The sequence below is a fragment of the Lissotriton vulgaris genome, chromosome 4_1 (assembly GCF_964263255.1).
Source record: "Lissotriton vulgaris chromosome 4_1, aLisVul1.2, whole genome shotgun sequence".
Taxonomy (NCBI): Eukaryota; Metazoa; Chordata; class Amphibia; order Caudata; family Salamandridae; genus Lissotriton; species Lissotriton vulgaris.
Genome location: NC_141691.1, coordinates 922023581 through 922048318, shown reverse-complemented (window position 1 = coordinate 922048318; position 24738 = coordinate 922023581). Strand labels below are relative to the sequence as shown.

The window sequence follows — 24738 nt, the reverse complement described above, 5'->3', positions numbered from 1 at the left end:
TGAGCTTTCAGGGCACACAGATGGCACTGTTAAAGTGTCTTAGATAAGTAGATAATTTAAGGTGTTTATGTTTCTCTGGTAGTTGCACAGACCTCCTTCCTTTCCATCGTTAACTTTAGATTTCATAGTGGAGTTATGTGTTTGAGGGCAGTATGGGATGCCCAGATCTAGAGTAATCCACATGCACTTTTATGTCTGCCTTGACAGCACAGCTGTCGCCCGACCTTACGTGAACAACAAAGAAGAACATTCGGGCAAACTTCTGGCCAACTATCTAAAGATTAAACAACAGAGACTCCATATTGACTCCATTATAGATGATAGCCAAGCATCGAAATTCAAAGACACTGAAATACTCCAAGAATCTGTGCATTTTTATCAATCCCTTTACACACCAGATCACGCACCTTCAGATACAGACATATCCCAATACTTCTCCACCATTCAAAAATATATTAATCGTCAAATACATTCAGTTTCATTGGATGCTGAACTTACACAAACAGAATTGTTAAGTGCTTTAAAAACTCTTAAAAAAGACGAAGCCCCAGGCCCTGACGGATTCACAGTGGAATTGTATTTGCATTTTGTTCACCTACTACTCTTACACTTGCATACTCTTCTTTCTTACTTTATTGCTTCTAGTAATTCCACTGGCTTTTTCTCCGAAGCCTTGATCTGTCTAATACCCCAAACTGATAAGGATTCTCGCTACTGAAAGAATTATATACCTATATCCCTAGTTAACGTAGATTATAAAAAAAAATTGAAAGCTCTAGCCCTAGGATTAGATCCACATCTTCCCATGCTGCTTGGAAAAGAACAATCAGGCTTTGTCAAAGGCTGCAACATCACTGATAATACACGTTTATTCTTTGACATTTTATCTAAATCATCACATTATCCGTACTCCTTGGTGGCAATTGCGTTAGACGCAGAAAAGGCCTTTTGGTTTACTGGCCTTTTATCTTTCACGCTCTCAAGTGGTTTGTCCCAAAAATTATTTCCTTAATATCCCTACTTTACCCCAAAATCAAGGCCGCCATATCTACTCATGGCCTCATCTCCCCCTACTTAAATCTTCAACAAGGAGAACGCCAATGATGCCCCCTGTCCTCTTTTCTTTTCAATTTGGCCTTAGAACCCTTTCTCTCAAGAATACGCCAGAATAACTCAATCACAGGCTTTGTCTTGGACCCCCAACAAATTAAGTTGGCAGCATACGCTGATGAATTTTAGTTTTTCTTTCCCAACCGCAATCTTCACTTACAGTTTTCATGGGAGAGGTTGAAGCCTATGGATTGCCATCTGGCTATAAACTGAACAGAGGAAAATGTGAGATACTACCCTTAACCAAAAACACCTTTAAGGATGACTTTAAAATCTCCAACTTTGCTTGGGGTCCTAAACATATAAAATATCTTGGCATTTGGTTCTCTCCCTCTATAAAGACATCTATCTCTTTAAATATAGACAAATGTTCTGTCAAACTTAAAACATTGGTCGGAAGATGGCACCCCCTTCATCTTTCCTGGTGGGGGTCGTCTGGACACGATTAAAATGATGTTGACTCCAATAGTTTTGTATACCCTTTCTAACATTCCACTTTCCATTCCATCTAAATTCTTTCAAAAGATTAATTCTATTTCTTTTCTATGGAATATTAAAAAATCAAGAATAATCAATCAATCAGTGACACTTATAAAGCGCGCTACATACCCGTAGGGTCTCAAGGCGCTGGGGGGGGGGGGGGGGCCGCTACTGCTCGAACAGCCAGGTCTTCAGCTTCTTTCTGAAGGAGAGGTGGTCTTGCGTCAGGCGCAGGTCGGACGGGAGGGAGTTCCAGGTCTTGGCGGCCAGGTAGGAGAAGGACCTTCCTCCTGTAGTCGCTCTTCGGATGCGGGGGACGGCGGCGAGGGCGTGGTTGGCTGATCGGAGGTGGCGTCTGGGAGCGTAGAAGTTGACTCGGCTGTTGAGGTAGCTTGGGCCTTGGTCTAGCGCTACAGAAATTGACAAGACCAAAATTTGAAGGCAGTGTCAACTTCCCTCATTTCTCCAATTATCACAAAGCCTTTCAGCTACGACAATTATCGAATTGGATCGCTAATCAATCTGAGGGTAATCCTCTCTGGGTAGATCTTGAGATCTCATTTTTAGCTCCCTTCTACTTTCAGGAGTATCTCTCCTTTACTCGCAAACCACAAAAGCTCTCTACCCCTATAATCAAACAATCATGTAAACTACTGTCCACTACACCCCACTTAATGGTACATAATTTAGACACCTTTATCAACTCCACAATTTGGCTCAATAAACAAATCCTTCTTAATAAGAAACCCATATATTGGAAGATTTGGAGAAACAAATGCCTACTCTGGGTGCATCAATTTTTCGATCAGGGCACACCCATTCAATTTACGCAATTACAAACTCTTTATCATTTACCTTCTTCCTTTAAACCTACATATTTGACCTTTCAGATCGCAATACTTGATACTTACAATAAACTCAAATCTTCGCCTTCCTCATCCTCCCGTCCCCTTTTTCCATGGCATAACCTTTTGCACATAAATCCCAAAGCTTCCACCATTTACTCCCGTTTAATGATACCTCCTGAGACACGAGACAAAACCAAAGTGGAACTCTTATAGGAATCCGATCTGGGAATGAATTGGCCTATCTCTTTCTGGAACAGAATTTAAACGAAACTGAGGAAATCATTCAGAGCGGCCAGCACAACACAAACACTCATCTTTATTTAACCTCTTAGCAGCTATGGAATGTCCAGCTCCAGTGCTGAACGTTCCATTGCGCAGGTGAGGTTCGAACGTCCAACGGCAGCACTCCTGAGGTAGTGGTGCCGTCTGCCGTTGGAATAGGCGCAGCACCTAAGAGGTTACAATAGATTGTATCTTACCCCCAAATACTTACCCAAAATACACAACACAAATCCCAACACTTGCTGGACATGTTCCCAGGTTGATGCTGATCTCCATCGTATGCTGTTCACATGTTCACATGTTCTTTTTGGAAACAGGTCTGGCACCAAATCAACACTATATTTCACTCCACAATCCCCCTGTCCCCCACACACATTTTCCTTGGTAGTTTAACACCGGACTGGAAAATGAGTAAATCCCAGCTACCACTTATTGATTTGTTCATAGCTGTAGCTTTTCAGCAAATATCAAAAAACTGGAAGGATTCCTCTAAATTGTCCTATTTAGCTTGGTGGTATGTCGTATGTCACAATCATCGCCTCAGTACAGCACTTGTTCATCCTATCTCTCTTGCTACTAAACGCTCTCACCTTTGGTGCCCACTCGCACAATTTCTAGACAATGGCGTGAAGAAAACTTCTTTACCCGATCCCTCACAACAAGAAGTTATCAAGCCTCCTTAACCTCCCATTGTTTGTCTATAATTATGCTTGATTCATCATTCTCTATAATATATATATTTTCTTTCTTCAAAATTGTGTATTTTTGCAAAATATTGTTAATTACTATTTATGTGAACCTTTGACTGTACTCATATCCTCTTATACATTATCCTTTCACCATTTTAGTGGATATTATATATCATTATTATTCTTTATTATACCTTCATGTATTCATGTATTAACAAATAACTGCACATACGAAGTATTGCTTTTTTTAATGATCATATTATTCTTTTCAATAAAACCTTTTCTGAACTTAAAAAAACCCAAAGAAGAACATGCAAAGTACTGCTAAGAGAGTAGCTTAGGCTCTACCCACATTTTTGTATTCCTGGGTAGAGGATTTGATAGGACATATGTTGTGTGCTTCCATGAAAAATAGTGTTTTTATTGCACTTGTTGGCTTGTCACAAAGTGTATACTTAATAAAGTAGGACTGAGTTGGTTGTGATAACAGGCCAGTGATAATGGCTATAGACCTGATCTGTTGATTATGAAATATTACAAAAAGGGAGTAGACCATTTTCATTGTGATTCTTGTTATGCCCCGTCGAAAGGGGTTGCATATTGTTTTGCCTACTCTTTCTGTACATAGTTATAATTGTATAACTGTATGCTTGATGGTTGCCGGTATATGAGCAAGCATCAAGCCTGTGTTGTTTATAGTGTCAAGCCGACTGTAAAGGCAAAATATATATGCTGTATTGGTTCACTGGGAAAATTTCGTCCGAATCTTTAGGGGTGATTTATTTACAATGAAAAGGTCTAAGAAAGCAGGTAGACCTGACTGACTTATTGTGAAATGCTGTGTTAAAGTTGATAGTCTTTTAGGGGTGGATTGTTATTACACAGTGCCTGTTAGCAGGTATTTTCTAGGGTTGTGTGAAATTTGCATAATTTGCTTTCACGTAATTATGCAAAATGTCAGGAAAATTATGTGAAATTCAAAACCATGATTTATTTCTATATCTTAGCATGAAATAGGTCCTTTCTTAATTGTTTGACAAGAGGATTCATTTCACATTAAAAAATAACGCAAAAACCACAAGTGCCGCAAATAACAGCTGCTTTGGTTCTGGTTGTTCAGGTTGTTCTCTTTCTCCCACACTGATATCTTGCCACGGACAGAAGCATGACTATGCGATGTGGTATAATGGTGTAATTTCAGGAGTTCGTCATCTCTTTGCCAATTCATCCTGGCAGCTCATGATCCCGTTTTGACTACATTAGCAAAGCACCTGTTCCCAGAAAAGATAAGGTTGCTTTCTCTCTTTATGAGCAGCAGCCCCAGGCTGTGAACTCAAGCCACCTTTTCTGTCATAGATATGCCTTTTTCATTAGATCTTGTGTTGCCAACAAACATGCGGCCAAGAACGGTGGCATGTTGTAGCATAGTGTCAGCAGTCTAAAGTCCTAACTAAAAGTGACAGTGAAATCTGTGTTTTATAGATGTCGGATTTTCTGCCAGATTTTCATTTTTTTTTCTCTGTCTGGGATCATAATGCCTCTGTGGTGGATGCTTGGGTTAATACAAAGGCGTATTACACTTTTCTCCTTGAGGTTCGTGATGTATTATGTGTATTATGTGGAAAAGCAACATCAAGAATGAAATTTGGCTGCTTGAAACATTTCTGAAATCAAGAAATATCATTCAGTGTGCTAACTGTTATGATTTGTGAATGACCATTCTTCTAAATAACTTCTTGGCTTTAAGACAGTGTGTTAGACATTCAAGAGTGTCTAATAGCGACTGGAGGTATCAACGAGACTTCATTTTGTGTTTGGCTGAACCTCCAAATATCTGAATATAGAGTAGACTGGGTCTTTAGTGCATTGGACCAAACTTCACCAGTCTGCTTCTGTTTTGGTGTTTATGAAAGCATTAAGGATCCATCTATTTTGAATGGCCAATAGGTTACATTTCCCTTTTGAATACTGAGGTTTTACCAGTTGCAAAGGAGCGAAGAAGCTTTTGAATCTAACATAGACCCCGTCCTGCAACGATGTTGCAAAGATATGGAAGCATGGCCCAACTTCTTTCTTTCTTTTTTTTTTGTTCAATATTTTTATTATTTTAAAAACGTAAGCATTCATACAATTATAATAGAATGCAATACATCAGGGTAAAGTAAACAGTAAGTAATTAAAAAATTTAAGAGAATACATACACCAATATAGAGTTTATGTCAGAAAAATAATGAAATCCCAAATAGTCCTAAATCAAAATATAATATGTAAAGAGTATTTCATACTAGAGTGATAGCAAAAATTAGTTACATTGCACATAATCCAAAAAATATCAGAATGAAAAGAAGAAAAAGAGAGAAAGAAAGGATAGAAAGATGAAAGAACAAGGAAACAAGGAAGCAAGAGAGAGGAGACGATAGATAAATACATAAAAGGATAGATAAATAGCTAGATAGATAAATAGATAGATAAATGATAAGTGATAAATGGGGGCACCTGCTGCAGTGGAAAAATAGGCCCAAATTATTTATTTCAGTGGTGGAACGGGCTGCAGTGTATACAGTTATTGCCCCGCTCGTCTCTTTTATTTTTTGCAAAATTACCCGTTTTCTTCGACAACTTTTCCTCTTGGATTTTACATAGCATGGTTACTAAATATATTTGGAGTAGAGAAAAAAACCCCAAGTAAATCTTACTTCAAATTCACTATAACCTTCCAGACCTATGACTATATTACTGGGCGGCACATATACCCAACATAGGAGTTGGATGTTTAGTGAGAGGTCAGATCCGGCTGTGCTTCTGGAAACTTAAGAGACACTAACATATGCTTAATGGCTGAGCAGGCTGACTAATTTGAGCCTTTGTTGCTGCCCTATGAACTGCAGCTGACTCTATTTAAATAGTGGGATCTTATTGGAAGCTAACATCGGTGAGATGTCTAGGAGGAAACCTCTATCAAGTCCTACAAACAACTCACAGCTGATTTCAATTTGCACAAATCCAAATTCTTTAAACTTCCAGCTGCGTAATGCTCTTGCAGCACATGATGACAGAAAAAGAAATTCCAGATTCTTATCCCCTAAAGGCAAAACTAACACTTGAACCACTAAATCCACCACTTCAGGTTATGCCTCTCTACTGTACCCTGTACCACTCCACTCTATGCCAATGGGGATCAAACTGGATTGTGACCTCTCTATGGTCAGCCAAATCTCTTCAGTGGTGGGCAGCTGTACTAATATCATCCGACAGCTACGGAAATTAGTGCCTATCATTTCCCAATCTATGCTACGTTCCATCGTCGCAGCTACTGTGATTTCACGCATAGATTATGGAAATGCCCTCTACCTTGGCCTACCAAAAACCTTGATAAATAGGCTACAGGTGGTGATGAATGATGCCGCTCGTCTTATCTTCAGACAGCCAAGACACACTAAAGCATCCCCCCTGCTACAAAGCCTCCACTGGCTCCCTATTAAGGAGCGAGTGGAATTTAAAAATCTGTGCATCGCCCATAAAGCCATCTATGGCATGGCACCTGCTTACATCAAAGATCGCCTGGCAATGTATAGCCCAAAGAGAGCTCTTAGGTCCTCAGACTCTCAGCTATTAGTCTGCCCTCGGTACAAACTTGCCACCAAGGGCGGTAGAGCCTTTTCGGTGCTGGTTCCGCATTTATGGAACACACTACCTGAGCCACTACAAAAGGAAGGAAACCTCCTACGTTTCAGAAAGGGGCTGAAAACGCTGTTGTTCAGGAGAGCCCTGTGAGCCACGTAGGCTAGTGGATGCCCTCTGTACTGTCAAAGTTGTTGTTTACCATCGATTCCCGAGCGCTTAGAGGCCTGTAGGTGATTGAGCGCGCTACAAATCAAAAATAACAATAACAATAACAATAACAATGCACTCTTCGCCACTTTACTCTACACAACTGCACTCTCTACTACTGCACTCTACATCACTCCAGTCTAGGCAACACCAATCTACTCTGCACAACTCTACTCTACTCTACTCTATGCCACTGTGCTCTATGCCACTTCGCAACACTGAACTCTACGCCACTGCTCTTTATGCCAATACATGCTTCGCCAATGCACTTTACTCTGTAACACAATTGTATGCCACTGTACTGTCCACCACTTTACTCTATGCTATTACGTTCTATGCCACTATACTCAACTGCCCTGCTACTGCACGCTACGCCACTCTACCCCAATCTGCGCCACTCTACTCTATGAGGCTGCACTCTAAGCCACTGTGCCCTTAACCACTGTACTCTACGCTAATGCATGCTACACAACTGCACTCTGTCACTGCTCTTAATGCCACTGTACCCTACTCTGCATCACTGTACTCTACGCCACTGCTCTCCACGCTACTCTACTATACTGCACACAACTGCACTCTGCTCTGCAACACAGCAATCTCCGCACTAAACGATACGTCTCTCTACTCTGCACTACTCCACTCAACGCTACTCCACTCTCTGTTAGTGCATTCTATGCCAGTGCATTCTACAGCCCTAAAATCTACTCTTCACCACTCTATGCTACTCTATTCTACACCATTCTATGCTAGTGCACTCTATGCCACTCAACTCTACGCCACAGCACCAGCTGTGGCTACTCCACAATGGCAGAGGAGCGTTGCCACACTGGCTCAGAACCAGCAGCTAAAAAATAAAACAATATCTTACTATTGTTTTATTTTTTAGCTGCTGGCTCCGAGCCAGCGTGTGCAGGGAGGGGCAGGGCATGGGAAAGGGGAGGAGGAATGGTGTGTGCACTTCTAAGTCCTCATGTGTATTTGGCCGGCTGTCTTGGGCTGGCCAAACACACATGTGCACTTAGGTTTCTCCAACCCAGCTGTATTGAACAGCTTGGCTGAAGAAACAGCACAGACTTCCTGTCCTGAGGGGAGCGTCAAAGCTGACCGCTCAGACCAATCCCTGTGCTGCTCTCATGCTTGAGAGCAGTGTGGGGATTGGATGGGAGTCATGATACTTTCCCAGGGACTCCTGGGTCAGAAACTGTAGCAGAGGAATGCGAGGTGGCTGGTAGCACCAGGAAATTCGTTTTAAAATTTGCTTTAATCATTAACACCCCAACCCGCTGCGTGCTCCCCCTGCTTGCTTCCTGCCCTGCTGGCTCCCTCTTCGCCCCCTCCCGCCTGTATTTTTCAGTGTCTGCCACCACTGCACTGTATGCCACTCGTCTCTACTCTGCATCACTGCCCTCTGCATCACTGAACTCTACACAACACCATGCTGCACTACTCTATGCCACTGCACTCTACGCCACTGCACTCTATGCCACCGCACTCTGCCCCACTCTACTCTGCACCACTCTTCTCTGCACGATTCTCCACTGCATAATTTCACTCTGCACCACTCCACTCTACACCACTGCCCTCTAATATGTACCACTCTAATCTACGCCACTGCATTCTATGACGCTGCATGGCATTCTGCTGAATTCAATGCCACTGCACTCAATGCCACTGCACTCTATGGCAGTATAATCTGCAACACTCTACACCAGTTCACTCTACTCTATGCCACTCCAGTGTTTGCCATTCTACGCGACTCCACACTATACCACTCCAATACATAACACTTGCTACCACTCCACTCTACAACAATCTACTCCACTCTACACCATCCCACTCCATGACCCTCCATCTGACTCTCCTCTATGCCATTAACTTTTAGCCATGCTGAACAGCGGCTATGCTGCTGTATAACATGGCTTAAGCACATTGTCAAAGCCAATAGCCCTTGCATAGGGGAAACCTATAGTCTTTGCCAATGCTTGTTATACACGGTACTGTTTTGATTAGTTAATTAGCCTTGTCCATTATGTGTTTCTAGAGGATAGCATAGGTCTTTTACGCCCTCATTAAACTTCAATGGAGCAGTATGCCAGGGAGGTAGAGTGCAGCCTGTCGATACCAAGTTTTGTCTAGTGCAGACACCAAAACAATGTATTTCTGTACACATATTCCAGAGGAAAAGATGAGTCAGAAATGGCCCAAAATTGGTAACTGCATGCAGTGTTGGAGTCAGTAATTCCGGGTCCATCGTGTTATTCCCCATTCTTGACCCTGTAAATCTTGAGGCCTAGCTACTGGAGGGGTGGGTGGCTTTGGCTAGAATCATTAACACCTCCCATTAAGGAGCATTTCATAAAGAGAGCCATTGGATAGCACATTCACATTAATACCTTCCAATGGGATTATTGATAACTGGGTTCACATACAGACTGCTTTATCACTCTGTTCTCAAAATATTTAATAAAAGCTGTTACTCTACTACCTCCTTAGTAGTATTGTCTGTGTTTAACTCAAGAGGATGAGAGGTTAAGTGAATCTATCAGAATTCCAACCTTTGCCCTTTGAGGACACACAGAACTCAGCAATTGGTGTATTAGCTGAACCTGTCCCCTTTACCACACTCCACCATCCATTGCCCGTCTTCCACTTCTCTGCTACTGAGTAATATATTACTGATACTAAGTTGTTATTCCAGTGAGTACCCAGGGCCTTAAAATCCCTGGTTTGTGGCCCGCTTGACCACCAGTAGGGCAGATCCTTTGGCAGTGAACTCACCATATTTTGGGATAGCTGTTTGCCTAGCGAGAATTTAACTGCTTCCAGTTAGCTGAGTGGGCAGACATTTTTTAAACCCCATTTAGCAATTTTTTTTGTTGCACTGAAACAAACTCCCAAAGCAAGATTTTGATTCTGTAAAATAAATCAGTGTGTCCTGGTGCACAGGGACATTTCCTCATGCCTCTAATGGTCAATATTTTATTTTTTCTATCCCGGGTCCTCCATTCCTCACAGTGGCGGCCGCTGTAAAACGCAAGTGGTGGGAGAGTGAGGAATGAGGGGAAAAATAAAAATTATTAAAAAGAAACTTACCTGTTCCTGCCTCCAATCCAGATAGCTGTCTCAGTGCTTCTGTCCCGCAGTCACTGTAAAGCACAGGCTCTCCACCCAATCCAGACTGTGCTGTCATATTATGAGAACAGCACCAGGATTGGTCTGAGAAGCCTGTACTGCCTCTCAGACATTGCCTGGAAGCCTGCAGGTTTTCTCCAACCCAGGTGTGCAGCACAGCTGGGTTGGCAAAATAGAAGCACGCATGTCAGTTTGGCCGGTCTAAGACAGCAGGCCAAACTAAGATGCACACTTCTAAGAGCCCACCGCTCCTCCCTGTCATTGCCCGACCCCACCTTACACGTATGCTTCAGCCAGAACCAGTTATAGAAAAATTAATTCATAAGACGGTTTAATTATCATTTTATTATTCTGTGACTGACTCTGACCAGTGGGGTGACGCTCGTCTGCCATTATGGAGGAGCTGCCCCCGATTCCTCACATGGCAGACTCAGACAGGGATAATCAGGGATGATGGCGCACCTTAAATAGAGTGACTGTCGCTGACACCTGGCTGTACAGTGGCAGATGCCTGTGAGGTCTAGTGTTTTTGATGGCAGGCTTTTCAGTTTGAAAACCTGCCATTCCCCCACCTCCCAATGGTGCGAGGGAACTGCAAGGTTTACGGATGGGGCTTCTGCCCTCCATAGTAGATGCCTGCATCCTCCAACTTTGAAAACAGACCCATAATCCTTATTTGCTTTTTAGATTCTAGGACCTTCTGCTCGTTGTTGACTGTTTTAGTACTGGAGTGAGGATGATATATGCGGTCTTGATTTCAGTATATCAAGTGGCTGTAACACAGGATGTAGTAAAGCTGCAGAGTTGTATAACAGATATATACATTATTAATGCAGAGTGAGTGTCTCTAAGCTCATCTTACTTTAGTGCCTGGGACATTCTTTACATGACCACTTCAACAGTAACCTAATGTAAAAAGAGCCTAAATCATTAGAGTAGCTAAACACATACTTAAACAGTGGTAACCCCCCCCCATTTGGGTATTTGGACCCTCTGTGCTAACCCCTTTTACAGAGTATTACATTCACTCTCTAAACCCTGAGTTTTCAAATGTTTACATTGACCCATCAAGCACACTATTCTGCAAATGTTAATATTTAGCATATAAAAGATTTTAATGAAATCTTTCTGGCAGACACCGTGGAACTTTTTTACTAAGATTTTGCATTAACGCAAATCAATGCAAAATCTTACTATCCCAATTTACTTTCCAGTGCAAAATTCAGTTGAATGTAACACAAAGTAGAGCACAGCTCTGCTTTGCATAACTTAGTGCCAAGGGGGCATTACATGGGTGATGCATGGGCATTGCTGTGCAACCAGTCCTGGTTTTTGATGATAAACCTTATTTACTAAAAAAAGTAGACACGGTTTTGCATTAAAAAATAACGCCCATTTCAAATAGGCGCTATCACAGAGAAATGCTTTTATTTTTTATTTCTTTTCTTACTTTGCATGCGTGCTGCAGTGCACAGCACATAACAAAGTGGGAAGAGTTTTAAAGTTAGTCTAAGCATAGTATTGTGTACTAGAATGGTATCCTTCAAGTACAAAGCATATGCAAGACAAACGCAGACATCTTTCAACTAAGGTGCAAAGGTGTGTGCGTCCTGCACGGCTGCCTGATTGTGCGCTGACGCTAGAGGGGTGGGGAGGAGAGTGCTATGTCTCTCTAGATATGGTGCTCTCGTACCCTCTCCTTTTCACATAGCACAAAATGTTTGGGTGCTGCACTGCATGAGAGATTGGTATATAGACCTATTGTGTGTGCTTTTTATTCGTAAGATTAGGACGTAGTGTTGCCTGTGGTTGCCTGTGGTTCCAAGTTTACTGATGGCTCATTGTCAAAAAATGGCAAACGTGGGCAGAAGCAGCCTCCATCATCTATTCACTATTTCATTTAAAAAAAATGATGTTTCTGATCAGCACGTACCTTGGAGGGAGGCCCCCTCAAGTTTCATTACGTTGAAATGTGTCTTCCTAACATCATGATGTTATTGAACGGTGGCTCCGAACCCTTTCCACTGGCCACCCGTTGCCACCCCACCTCTGGCTTTTTATCATGACACGCTGCAACCGTCTGACTGCAGCACACCTTGGGGAAAGCCATGGGCAGCTTAGCGGAAGCACATTTGCAGGGTCTATTTTCACACGGCTTAAAATTGGACAAGCGCACTTTCTTAGCAGAGGTTCTCATGTTTTGACCACACTCCTAAAGAGATTAAGGATTTAAGAGCTTTTATTTCGTTCTTAAATGGATACAATAATGTACCGTACTGTTCTACACTAATATGTGATTTAGGGGATTTTTCCTCATTGTTATTCGCTGTTTATTCATTAGATACAAATTAAAATTACCAGGAGGATTATGGTACCAGGTGCATCTTGATGAATATTTAAAGTGTGTAAGTGAAGCTTCACAGTAGTAAGTCACACTGTGAAACTCATACTGCCACTGTCAACCACCCCTTGCAATCAGCACCACAATCCTGGTAGTTCAGGCTTCGGCACCAGTCATGCTATCTACAAAAGTACAACCCCTGGCTTTCCTAGGACGGACTGTTGAAAAAACAGAACTGGCAGAAAGTCACCCTCGGCCTCAGAGTCTCGAGGGGATTGGCCTGGCGCCTTCTTAGAGTCTCTAAAATGCACCTCTTACTTCGATCTGTTCTGATAATATTTTCGGTGTTGAATATTTATTTTGTCATCTCAGTATATTTTTAGGTCTGGCGTAGCCAAGACCTTTTGATTTTACTAAAATAATATGCATAATATACTTACTTATAGGGGCATCAAGTCACTCTCTTCAAATATTGGTCTCTTTCTGTCTCATTCACATTTTTCTTCCGCCCCCTACAGCATACTGCATGGGGCAATAGGTCAGCGCACTCCAGCCATTGCCTCTCCTTGTTGTGAGTGACGTCATTTGGCCTTTGCGCATGTGTATATTTGTCTCAAAAGTGCAAGGGCTTGTGGGTCAGTCTCCTTTAATGTCTTTGTATATGCTTTGTTTTTATTTATTGTTTATGTTTGAGAGTGTGTTTACATTGGAGAGTGCACCTTATAATCTGCTTTTTACTGAAGTTTGAAGCACTGATATTTTGTGTCCAGGCATTAGCGCTCGTTTACTATTCACAGCGTCCCCCTGCCGGGCTGCTGCTTTTACCACAGGATCACTCCCACCTTCCTCTTATACTGCTGCCAGGCATGCCACTGACTAAGCATTCATAGTGCCTGGCAGCCCTCTATCACTGTTTTCGTTCCATAGAGCGTCCCCCCTGCCAGGCTGCTTCTTATATCATCAGATCATGTTGCTGGTGGGTTCGTTAAGATATCCCTCTAACATCGCTCGGTCTAAGACTGGTGTCCAACATGGCGGCTGTCATGGATCAGTAATGTTAGACCTGCCAACTCACATCCTGACACTGTTTGACACACAATATTGGCTTCCTTCACACGGCCACCCAGTGAGGAGCTGATATATCACACGGTGTCAGGTAAAACAAGCTGAAAACCACTGTAAACAGTGGGTTTCCAGCTCGTTTTTGGAGGCTTTGAACTGCCGACATCTATTAAAGGTGTAAAAACACCCCAGGACATTTTTATTTTAGAAGTAGGGTGTTTGGGGGCAAGGCTGGGGCAAAAGTGCCTCATAGGTACTTACTTCTCTGCAAGATACACCGCCTCCTTCAAGGTCCCGCCCCATCCTTACACCGTGAAATTGGTATTAAGTTGGCAGGTCCAGTAAAGTGAAAATACACAATAGTGTTTTAACACGAGCGTTGAGTTGTAAACCAGTTTATATTTATACTATTTAGTTAATACAGAGCTCCCAATAAGGCCTTACTGCCAGGGTTGCCAACTTTGGAGCTGGGGAACCAGGTTTGAGCCTCGGCGTTAGCTCAACATCCTGTGATTCTGGGCAAATCACTTAATCTCCCACACCTAAGAAAATTAACATGGCCTTATGTGATGTAGCTGCTGCTCCTGAAATTGCTCCAGCACCTTTGCAAAGAGTTTGTGCTATATAAAAAAACTTGACTCTCACTTCAAAGTCGCAATTCCGCCATCCTGCCACTCTCTTGTCGCAAGGTACGTCTGTTCCATGCTTCCAACTCACACTTGCATCGCAAACGCCAAGCCTATGACAGAGCTACTTTAGAATCGACATGATCTTATCCTATGTTTGTGATGTACCTCAGGTTTCGGACCATAAATTTAATCTCGAGGTCGTGCTTTGTGTACTTTTCGAAATCATTCACTCTCGAATGTCAAGCTTCTCCAACAAGTAGCTCGTGAGCTACTGGTAACTCTCCAGCTACCAGTAACTAGTTCCCCTCTGTTTAGCCCAGACGCTTAAAATAGAAGCCTTTGCTTGGTTTAACTAAGATATATATACAACATTTGAAAATATGTGTTTTCAGAACTCATAAGCTGATATTTGTAGGAAATATTTGAATTTCAGAAAAATATTCAAAGCTGATATTTCAGTGATAAATGATCTATTTTGAGGAAGACATTGCTAAAATGATTACGTTGGTGATAAGGGCATTGCATCTATGGTTGCTATGTGCTACCCAAGATGAGGCATTTTTTGACAATACTAGTAATGCACTGAGGTCCTTGGTACTGGTAATCTTGCACAACACTTCCACTAATGTTATCTTGTTGGATGTGGTCACTATTACAACAACAATAATTGTTAGTGCCTCATGATGACTTTTGTTTTACATAAGTAGTTCTTATTACAGAAAAGGTTGGAGACCCATGTGTTAGAACATTTCAGCAAAGGCTGCCTTTAAAATAAGGTTATGTCGCTGTTTTGAACTTTAGAGCTACAGAACAGTTTTAAACCCATAAAACGTTCCCAGGCAGCGATTCCAGCTCTTCTCCGTTTCCCAAAGTGCTTCATTTGAGCTACTGGTTTCCGGTGCTCGGAACTAGCACTCAATTGTCAACTCTGGCGCCTATAACAGTCTGCCACATGGTGGCGCTGTTTCCGTAATACAGACACGAGCACAACACCAGTTGGTTATCAATTCAACATACTTTAAAAGGGCCATTACCTGCCTTCCAAGCCATTCCTACACCTTTAGGGGCCTGGAATAGTCCGAATTGTCACACTTGCAGGGTTTCATGGTTAGTAGCTGTGCTGGTTCTGTCATAGGCAACAAGGGGTGGTGATGGACAGAGTTTCTGAATTAAGCAGAATACTCTCACCCAGTCAAGAGATCAGGACTAGATCCAACACCGTTTTTTAGCTCACTGCACCATCCCAGTTCAGAACCTGGCTATATGCAAATTAGTCTGTTCCTGTCCCAGTGCATGATGGGAACAGGGCAAACCAAACTACCAAGCCAATACTTACACTGGGAAGGAAACAAGCTTCCGGGGACCGGTTTCTGGCATTTCAGCCGTCGTCGGCCCGGCTTGCTTGAATCCTGATGGTGCAATGAGCAAGGGACTCACATCTGAGTATACCCTTCCACGCTTAGGGTGGACAAAATATTTAACAACAAGGGGTGGTGATGGACAGAGTTTCTGAATTAAGCAGATTACTCTAACCCAGTCAAGAGATCAGGGCTAGATCCAACACCGTTTTTTAGCTCACTGCACCATCCCAGTTCAGAACCTGGCTATATGCAAATTAGTCTGTTCCTGTCCCAGTGCATGATGGGAACAGGGCAAACCAAACTACCAAGCCAATTCTTACACTGGGAAGGAAACAAGCTTCCGGGGACCGGTTTCTGGCATTTCAGCCGTCGTCGGCCCGGCTTGCTTGAATCCTGATGGTGCAATGAGCAAGGGACTCACATCTGAGTATACCCTTCCACGCTTAGGGTGTTCATCACCACCCCCTTTTCTGAATCGTTTTTGGCCACTATAGGTGTGGCAGGGTATACTCAGACATGAGTCCCTTTCTCACTGCACCATCAGGATTCAAGCAAGCCGGGCCGACGACGGCTGAAATGCCAGAAACCGGTCCCTGGTAGCTTGTCTCCTTTCTGGTGAAGAATTGGCTTGGAAGTTTAGTCTGCCCTGTTCCCATGATGCACTGGGCCAGGGACAGACTGATTTGCATATAGCCAGGTTCTGAACTGGGATGGTGCAGTGAGATAAATAACGGTGATGGATCAAGCCCTGATCTTTGGACTGGGTAAGAGTGGTCTGCTTAATTCAGACACTCTGTTCATCACCACCCCCTTTTCTGAATCGTTTTTGGACACTATAGGTGTGGCAGGGTATACTCAGACATGAGTCCCTTTCTCACTGCACCATCAGGATTCAAGCAAGCCGGGCCGACGACGGCTGAAATGCCAGAAACCGGTCCCCGGTAGCTTGTCTCCTTTCTGGTGAAAGAGAGAGGAGTGACAAGTTTCCCTGCCCTTTTCTGCTTCATAAAGAATCAGAGCGCTGCAAAACAGCCTTCCGAGCAACAACTACTGGTGTAATTAACACACAAACACTAACAACAGCCTGTTGACAGGACTATATTTGGAAATATCTCTAACGCATTTGATGAAGAAACGGATGAACAGCAGATTATTGCACTGTCACAAGACAGGAGCAAGTTTCACTGATACATAGCCTTAAGCCATGAAAGAATATCTTTCACATCACTAGTGTCATGGGTGTGGCCTCATTGTATTACAACTACTGATGAACAATCACTGATGACAACATCTCAGAATGAGCCTCAACCAACTCATGTCTGCACAAATGTGGCCAACTTTGAGACCCAAACCAACCAAAAAACTGTGTTGGACCACCGCACCTTCTGCCCTAACCCTGCACTGCGCTCCCTCGGCTCACCCTTCCCCGCTCGCCAATCTCGCTTGATGGAAACTATTTTTCCTGATCATAAGTCTCGCTTCAACCTTACCCCTCCTCCATCACAGAACCTTTTCTTTTGTTCATATCCACTTTGTTGCCCATTCACCTTCAGAATGTAGTAATCAATTTTGACTGTTTTCTTGTGCTGAGGAAGGGCACAAACATCACAAACAGGAACGCAAACAAATGCTTTTGCACCAAAGCAATACCTGAAATGAACACATTATATTGAAAGAGTGGCACAGTTATACTTTAACGAGTAATTCAGTGGTTTTAGGTACCTTCTTGTACAGTAAATGTATGTAAATTGGAAAAATAACCCTTTTTGTGTGTTTTTGTACTGCTGTTATGCGGTTTTTGTACAGGGCAGCTTTCACCATTTCCTTGGCCGTATCTAGTTACTAGCTGATGTGTAATGCAGATTGTTGTATGTTGGTCCTGCTTAATGGACTAGTAAAGCCTCTGTGGGGAGGTGGGCTCAAGCAGTCTTCCTGTCATAGTGCCTTGTGTGTTTGTATTTATTAGTGTATTTTGTACCTTATTGTGTGTCTCTCCCTGTGCTCCTGTTACCAGTCTCCTCATTCTCCCCATTCTAGTGTGCTTATCTAGTTCTCCCTGCCCAGAGTACGTCTATTCCTTGTCTCAATATGAGTGTGTTGCACATTCCTAACCAGTACTCCCTCAGTGGTCTCCCATTTAACTCTGATCTTCCTGATTTCACAGGGTGGGTCTTTTTTTAATCAGGTTTTTCAGTTGTATATAATGTCGTCTTCGTTTGTATAAAGGTAACAAAAATGCTTAACACTTTTTATTATAGCTTTTCAGCATAATGCACAGCAGCCACAATGCTCTACAACATATCCAAACGTTCTGGCTAAACACATAAGGTCCCAAAGGCGAGACCTATTGGCTATGACAATGCTTGTTTTTTTTTTTTACAAATTAACCACCGGTTTTCCCCCCAGGATGTGAAGATTACCAAAACAATCTTTAACTGCAACATTAAACAACCATTGATCACGCACTACTTTCTTAAATGTGAATGTTGACATATGTTTCCTACCAAAATGTACTTTCCATTATTGCTGGCAACTTTTATTTTTAAATAGTATTGGCTAAGTGGGAGAGCCTAACACCAATGCACGTGGAAAATATTAATGGACATTTCACATTTGAATCAACCTCAGTCAGATCAAGTTGTTATACAATAAAAGCCTTTTGAAGGTCTTAATATAGGGGCATTTCAACGTAAACACTACATAATAACGTCAACAAAGGGTATTTATTGTCAACGGTTTGATAAAGAGGACTTAGAATGGATCTCAAATCATTCACATTTGAATACAGTGGAACAGAATGGACTTGGCATTGCTAGAGCTACAATTTTGCAGTAACATTTGGCATTTTTCCTGATTATATGAATACAGCTACCTGCAGGAGAGCACGGTTCTGTGCCAGGGCTGGTAAACTTTGGATGCGCAGACTTCTTTATTTTTTAGATTTTTTAATTGTTTGCCATTTTTATATGTTGCATAACTCTGTGTCTGCTCTGTCCCTCTAACTCCCTGTCTACTCTGCCTGTCTATCTACCTGGCTGTGGATATCTATCTATCTGCCTGCCTGCCTGCCTGCCTGCCTGCCTGCCTGCCTGCCTGCCTGCTGCCTGTCTGTCTGTCTGTCTGTCTGTCTGTCTGTCTGTCTGTCTGTCTGTCTGTCTGTCTGTCTGTCTGTCTGTCTGTCTGTCTGTCTGTCCGTCCGTCCGTCCGTCCGTCCGTCCGTCCGTCCGTCCGTCCTAAATCAAGAGTAGGGCGACGCTGCACAAATCGCTGCATCACCTTACTCTGTGACCTGGAGGCGTTCCATGGGTGTTGCAGTGGGTTTTCCCATGCAACACCCATGGAATTTGACACTGCTCCAGATTTACAAAGTGATGCCTTAGGCAGCGTCAAATCCATACGCCTCCTGAGGTGAGAGTAGCTAGGAGAAATATTTAAATCTTTCCTCATTGTTTCCTCTATTTTCATGTGCGCTGCATTCTGCTGCACACATAGAAAGAGGAATATGCCTTGTAGGATTGTTTTTTTGCAGGAAGGTGCCCCTCCGGCACAAAAACAATGCTGTCGTCAACAGCGGCACGATTGCACCACGGTGCAAGGCTGCCTACTTTGGTGCTAGGCAGCCAAAACAGCACCAGAGCAGGGAGACAGGCCAGGAATTCACCATATTGTTTAAATACCAAGCATTCCTGCCATTTCACTTTTGCATAGGAGCTTGGCTGCCCCATGCCATACGTGGGGCCCTTGGTGATTATGGAGTTTGGGCGTTTCAAGTGCACCTCTAGACGGAGACAGCATTTTCCATTATCTGGGAGCATGTGTCAACATTAGGAGAGCAGTCCTGCTCTGCACCAACCATACACGTCGAGCACCTCAGCTGCTGAAATGTCTTGTGTGATGTTTTTTAAACCCAAACTATAGAGTTAATTTACTTAATCTAGGGATTAATCGCTGTTCTACAGATGTAAATAATGATTGACGTTTCCAAGCAAAAGGCTTCTGTGTCTGCCTCCTGGAGATAATGCCTTTGTTTATTCCCCCTTTCTCCCTACTGTTGTAATTTACACAGTTTTCAACCTGTAAATAAATACAGAACTGTTGAGACTAACAGGTTTTCTCAGGAGCCTTCTGTCTGCCACTGAATGCTGAGATTGCCGAATACCAAGACTGCCTAGCCTTGAGCCATCCGCATGCTTCTTTCTTCCACCACTCTACACTTCCTGCCTTTTTTCTCACTCTTGAATGTTTTTGAAACTCCATATTGCCATTTGTCACTGTTTTCAAATTATTTCTTCCACATTTTCCTATTCTCCATCTTTACTTTGGGTCAATATCTGCTTATGAAAAACAAGTCCCAGTCTCCATAAATGTATGCTACTACCTGCAACCACAGTCATAAATTAAGAGCATAGTGACTTATTTACAAGCCCATTGTGCCACTGGTGCATCATTTTTATGCAGGAAGGCTTGCTGCACTGCTGTGCGTCAAAATATTGTAAATAAGTAGCTCAGTTCACATTTTGTCAGAGTTTACATTTGTAACTGTACACAAGCCACTGTCTTGAGCTTTATCTGCTTGCTCTCCCTGTCATCTTTTCAGCCAACCTCCACCTATTCCCCAGCCTCTTCTTGGGATATCATGGAGCATCAAAACTTCTTTTTGGGCCCATTCCACACAACTGAATGCCAACAAACAACATGCTATACCAAGCTGTGGTTCCTTCAGTTACGCGCTACAGGGCGCTACAATGAAAAAACACATTACCATACCATAACAGTGATAGAAACCACAATATGAGTACCAGTAAAGTGACCCGGGGTGCAGTCATTTAAAAATGCATTCTATCTCCTTCAGGGACGTTGGACTATTTCATGCAGTTAGCACTTTTCACTGTAAAAACCTCAAGCAAACCCTTTAGGCCTACACCCAAGTGAAAACTGTGCTGAGCACAGCATTCCATAATATGCACCTGTTGTACGCTGTACGTGTGTGCGTTGGTGCAGAGGCACCCCCAATGTCTTCGTTTGGTAGGGGCAACAAGGGACCTGCACTACCTTGACGGTACCTCCTTGGGTGGAGTCACTAGGGCCCATGGGACCCTTCAAAACCCTCACCCTAGCCAGGGAATTATACTAACCAGGTCACTCCAGCAGTTATAAAACTGTCCTAGATACTGCTTCCAACACAATTTTGATTATAAGGCTATAAGTGATTTTTAGAATTAATACGGCTTCCAGGGACTTCTTTTGCAGTTGTTGGCTCATCAGGTGTGTACCTCTACTTAGTCTAAATTGAGTCCTGGAAGTAAGACTCCTGTGCAATAATTTGGGGTACAAATTCTTCGGATAATATTAATTTGTTTTTATAAAATAATGTTGTGTTAACCTTTTAATTTTGTTCATAAACCTTACATGAACAGGAGCAGTGCAGTTGTTTTTGCTGTTGAGCAAAACAGTATATTTTAGTATTCTTCTGTCATGCATAAGTGCTTGCCAGCTACTCGTCCTAAGCTAGGAGGAACAGCTGTTTTTTATTGGCAAATTACGAAACTCGAAAAACATATGGAAGGTAACACAAGTGACTATTTCCATGTTTCTTTTATTCCTGACTTTGTTAAAGTATGTTATTGAATCACAAAAGCCAGAAAATAGAAGTTTTCAAAATGAGCTTATGAACTAGTTATTTTTAGGTCTGTTTTTTTCACAGCAGACCTTTCAAAAAGACCCACAGCTACCAAAATACGTAGGAATCTTTGAACCGCCATTTTCAACCATTGACTTCCTCCAGCCAGCCTCTTTCAGCCATTGACGTGGTCTTTGTCATCCAAATGTATGCTCAACTCAGCAAATTATCATTTCTCAGCTAAAGCATATTGGCTGCTTTGGTGTATCCCTCCATTTCCACTTAGGTGTTTGTGTTAAACTGCATGAGGGACTATTTTACAACGATGACCCTCTCTGTTGACTCCCTCGTGTGTGCCTCACTCTAATATACTAACGCTGCATGCTCTGCACATTAAACACATGCTATTTGACTTTTCCAATTCCTTGCCCTCATTCTACAATGCAAACATCACAGAACAGTTTATCCCAAGGCTATGCAATCATAACATTTTGCAAAAGCTTGCATTTTCATAAAAACGTAATTTACTATCTGAAGACCACCTTCGCTGCTCTTTAGTTGGTGATATACAATGAAACAAGAATCAATATGAAACACACGCCTGAGAATATTTGAGTTTTTAAGCACTTTATTGTAGCCCCTTCACAGTATCCTGTGTGTATTCTTTCTGAAGATATTTACTGCTGCTGTCATGAATGTTACTAGTTATTCTTAGTGTAGCTTAGAAGGTTGAATGGATGAATGTAAGAAGGAGTAAGTTCTGTAATGAATGTATGCTTCCATTTATGCACCGACCCATCCACCTTTCTATGCACTAGGTCATCATCACTCATGCACTTTGACTGCCACTCTCACATTCATTCACTCACTCTCCCATCAACAAGCAACTTGCAAACTCATCTATCGATGAACAGGCACTTTCACTTATAAGCCAGACTTATGTGTGGTCTGTCTAGGCAGCTGGCCTCTCCCCAGAAGCTCACTGCATCTGCAGAGGACATTCCGGTTGGCCCTCAGCAGATGCTGCTTACTCCTGCAACCTGTCCGATGGCTACGCTTGTGTTCGGCCTTAAGTGGTTCTGCCACATAACGATGCCGCCGTTTTACAACCAGCACAGTGTGTCTTCCAAAGGGAAACTCCTTCGTTTCTCGTGCTTGTCCACTCTGGCTGCGGATTATGATAGTAACAAATAAAATCCCATCACTCAAGATGACTCAGGCTCCAGACACCAAATGGCTGTGCTACAGTCTGAACCTAACTGTGACTGAGACTTAAAGGAAAGCCATGGCTGGGGGAGCTTACGTATTGGACCACTCTAGGGGGCGTATTTACAAGAAACTGACTGTGTGTGGAGTTATCTAAATTTGGTAACGCCGTGCTCTAACACTTTCAAAATGCAGGGCTGTGCCGTATTCCCAAGAATGCGATGCACCCCTGCGTTACCCCTAGCTCTGGTGCTAAAAAGCTACCTAGCGCTAGTGCAGGCACCCTAGCATGATTTTGCTTGGGTGCCTGCGCTGTGGGGTAATTGTTTATTTGCAGGAAGGGACACCTTCCTGCTCATAAAATATCTTTACTGCCGATTTGCTCTATCTATGTGTGCTGCGGAATGCAGCACACGTGGAAAGAGAAAAATACGAGGAGAAAGAAAAATTTCTCCTCGTATCGCCTGCTTAAGACCAGGTATTCCCTGGCGGTATTTTTGGCGCTGCCCCATACCTTGTAAAAATGGGGCAGCATCAAAAATCAATGGGTGTTGCGGCAGAACGCCTGGTGCAATACCCATTGCATGCTCCTTTCACGCTAAGTGCTGCGTGAAAAGAGCATTGTTTACAAGGTGGCATTAAGCCACATCAATTGGCTTAACGCCTACTTGTAAATAAGGCAAAGGAGTTAACGTCACCAGAACGTCAGAAAAAGTAACGTTCTTGTGGCGTTAACTCCTTGTAAATATGCCCCTATGTATTCTTTGCTATGGGTTGATCCAAAATGTGCATGCCTTTTAAACAAAGGTGCGGCCGAAGGCGGCTGGCCTAAAGCTACTCTCCATATTTCCTATATATTTTTGAACTTGTTGCAAAGGTGTAGCAGACTGCTAAACCTGCCATTAGATGACATCTACATATGATTAACAATGTAACACTTCGACAGTATCTCAGCAAGCTCCCAGTGACTCTATTGCCTCCTTTGACCATTCCTATGTTAAAGTATTTTCATAGTATGGGTTTAAATACCTTTCTTGCCTTGCCAATACATGAAATACGAATACCATCATCAATAATGTTTATTAGATGATTATTATCTGTTATTAAATGTTTAAAAGGAAATCAATGCCAGAAACACGCAAAACAGCACTTGATCTTAATGAAGCAAAAATACTTTAAAGTATAAGGATGAAATACTCTATGTAAAGATATTTTTATAGGTCATGCCGACACTAATCTTTTTTTTATTTTGTTTCTTCCTAGGAGCAAATAAAGGCCATAGACCATGAAGTAAATGCATTTGTGGATTACATGTTTGGACCTCGAGGTACATTTATTTCATACAGTGTATATTATGCTAATGTGAAATTGCTGATGTTATTGTGGTAGACCTACAAGAAGTAGTATGATACATCTGATTTAAGATATTATTATTAGTCAGACTTTTAGAGATCATAATATTGTAACAACCTGTGCACTTGAGATTTCTTTAGTGGCACGTTTGGCAATTTCAACAATCCCATCCCACACTGATGAAGCCTGTAAACCCCATTCACAAAGTTCTAAGCTAAAAAGTAAAAAACCTGCACCTATAGATTTTCTCTTAAATAAAACTTGATAGCGCCATAGTGTGTTTTGATTTAGTTTCTATGTACAATGAATACAACTATGTGGTGAACTTAACAGGTCCAAAAAGGACGCTTTGTTAGTGTGCACCTGGTGCGGGTCCTATTTTTCCATCAGCATAGCGCCCCATTGGCCGGTGAGGAAAATTCATATACACAGGAGGGGATTCTCCTAATTCAAATGGAAAGCTGGGCTATGGCCAAAAACTCATGTGGCACACATTGTTCACAAGTGGCTATTCCTGCATCCCATGACTGGTGTGGCACTTTGTTAGATCTCATCAGGAGAAGTGACTGTGGTATTAGGAACTAATACTAGCCGCCCTATCATATTTGCTGTCTCCCGCTTTTTGGTAAGCATGCTGAAGATTAGACTTAAAAAGCTAGCCCCCTGAAAGATGTATCGGCCTTCACTATGTCCCTGAGCGGCATGTTGTTTTGCGGGACTTTATGACTCCCTACTAGATATTTATGTATTCTTTTTAATTCAGAGTATGCCTGCACATATTTATCTATGCTGCT

The 24738-nt window shown here is 42.5% G+C and overlaps 1 protein-coding gene across 1 annotated transcript in view; it reads left to right on the top strand.

Moving 5' to 3' along the window:
* Positions 1–24738, top strand: part of ELOVL2 (ELOVL fatty acid elongase 2) — a 560054-nt gene that overhangs the window by 177705 nt on the left and 357611 nt on the right. Inside the window, exon 2 of the mRNA XM_086965200.1 lies at positions 23855–23918. Within this exon, the coding sequence (XP_086821326.1) occupies positions 23855–23918 (64 nt within the window). The remainder of the gene's footprint in view (positions 1–23854; positions 23919–24738) is intronic.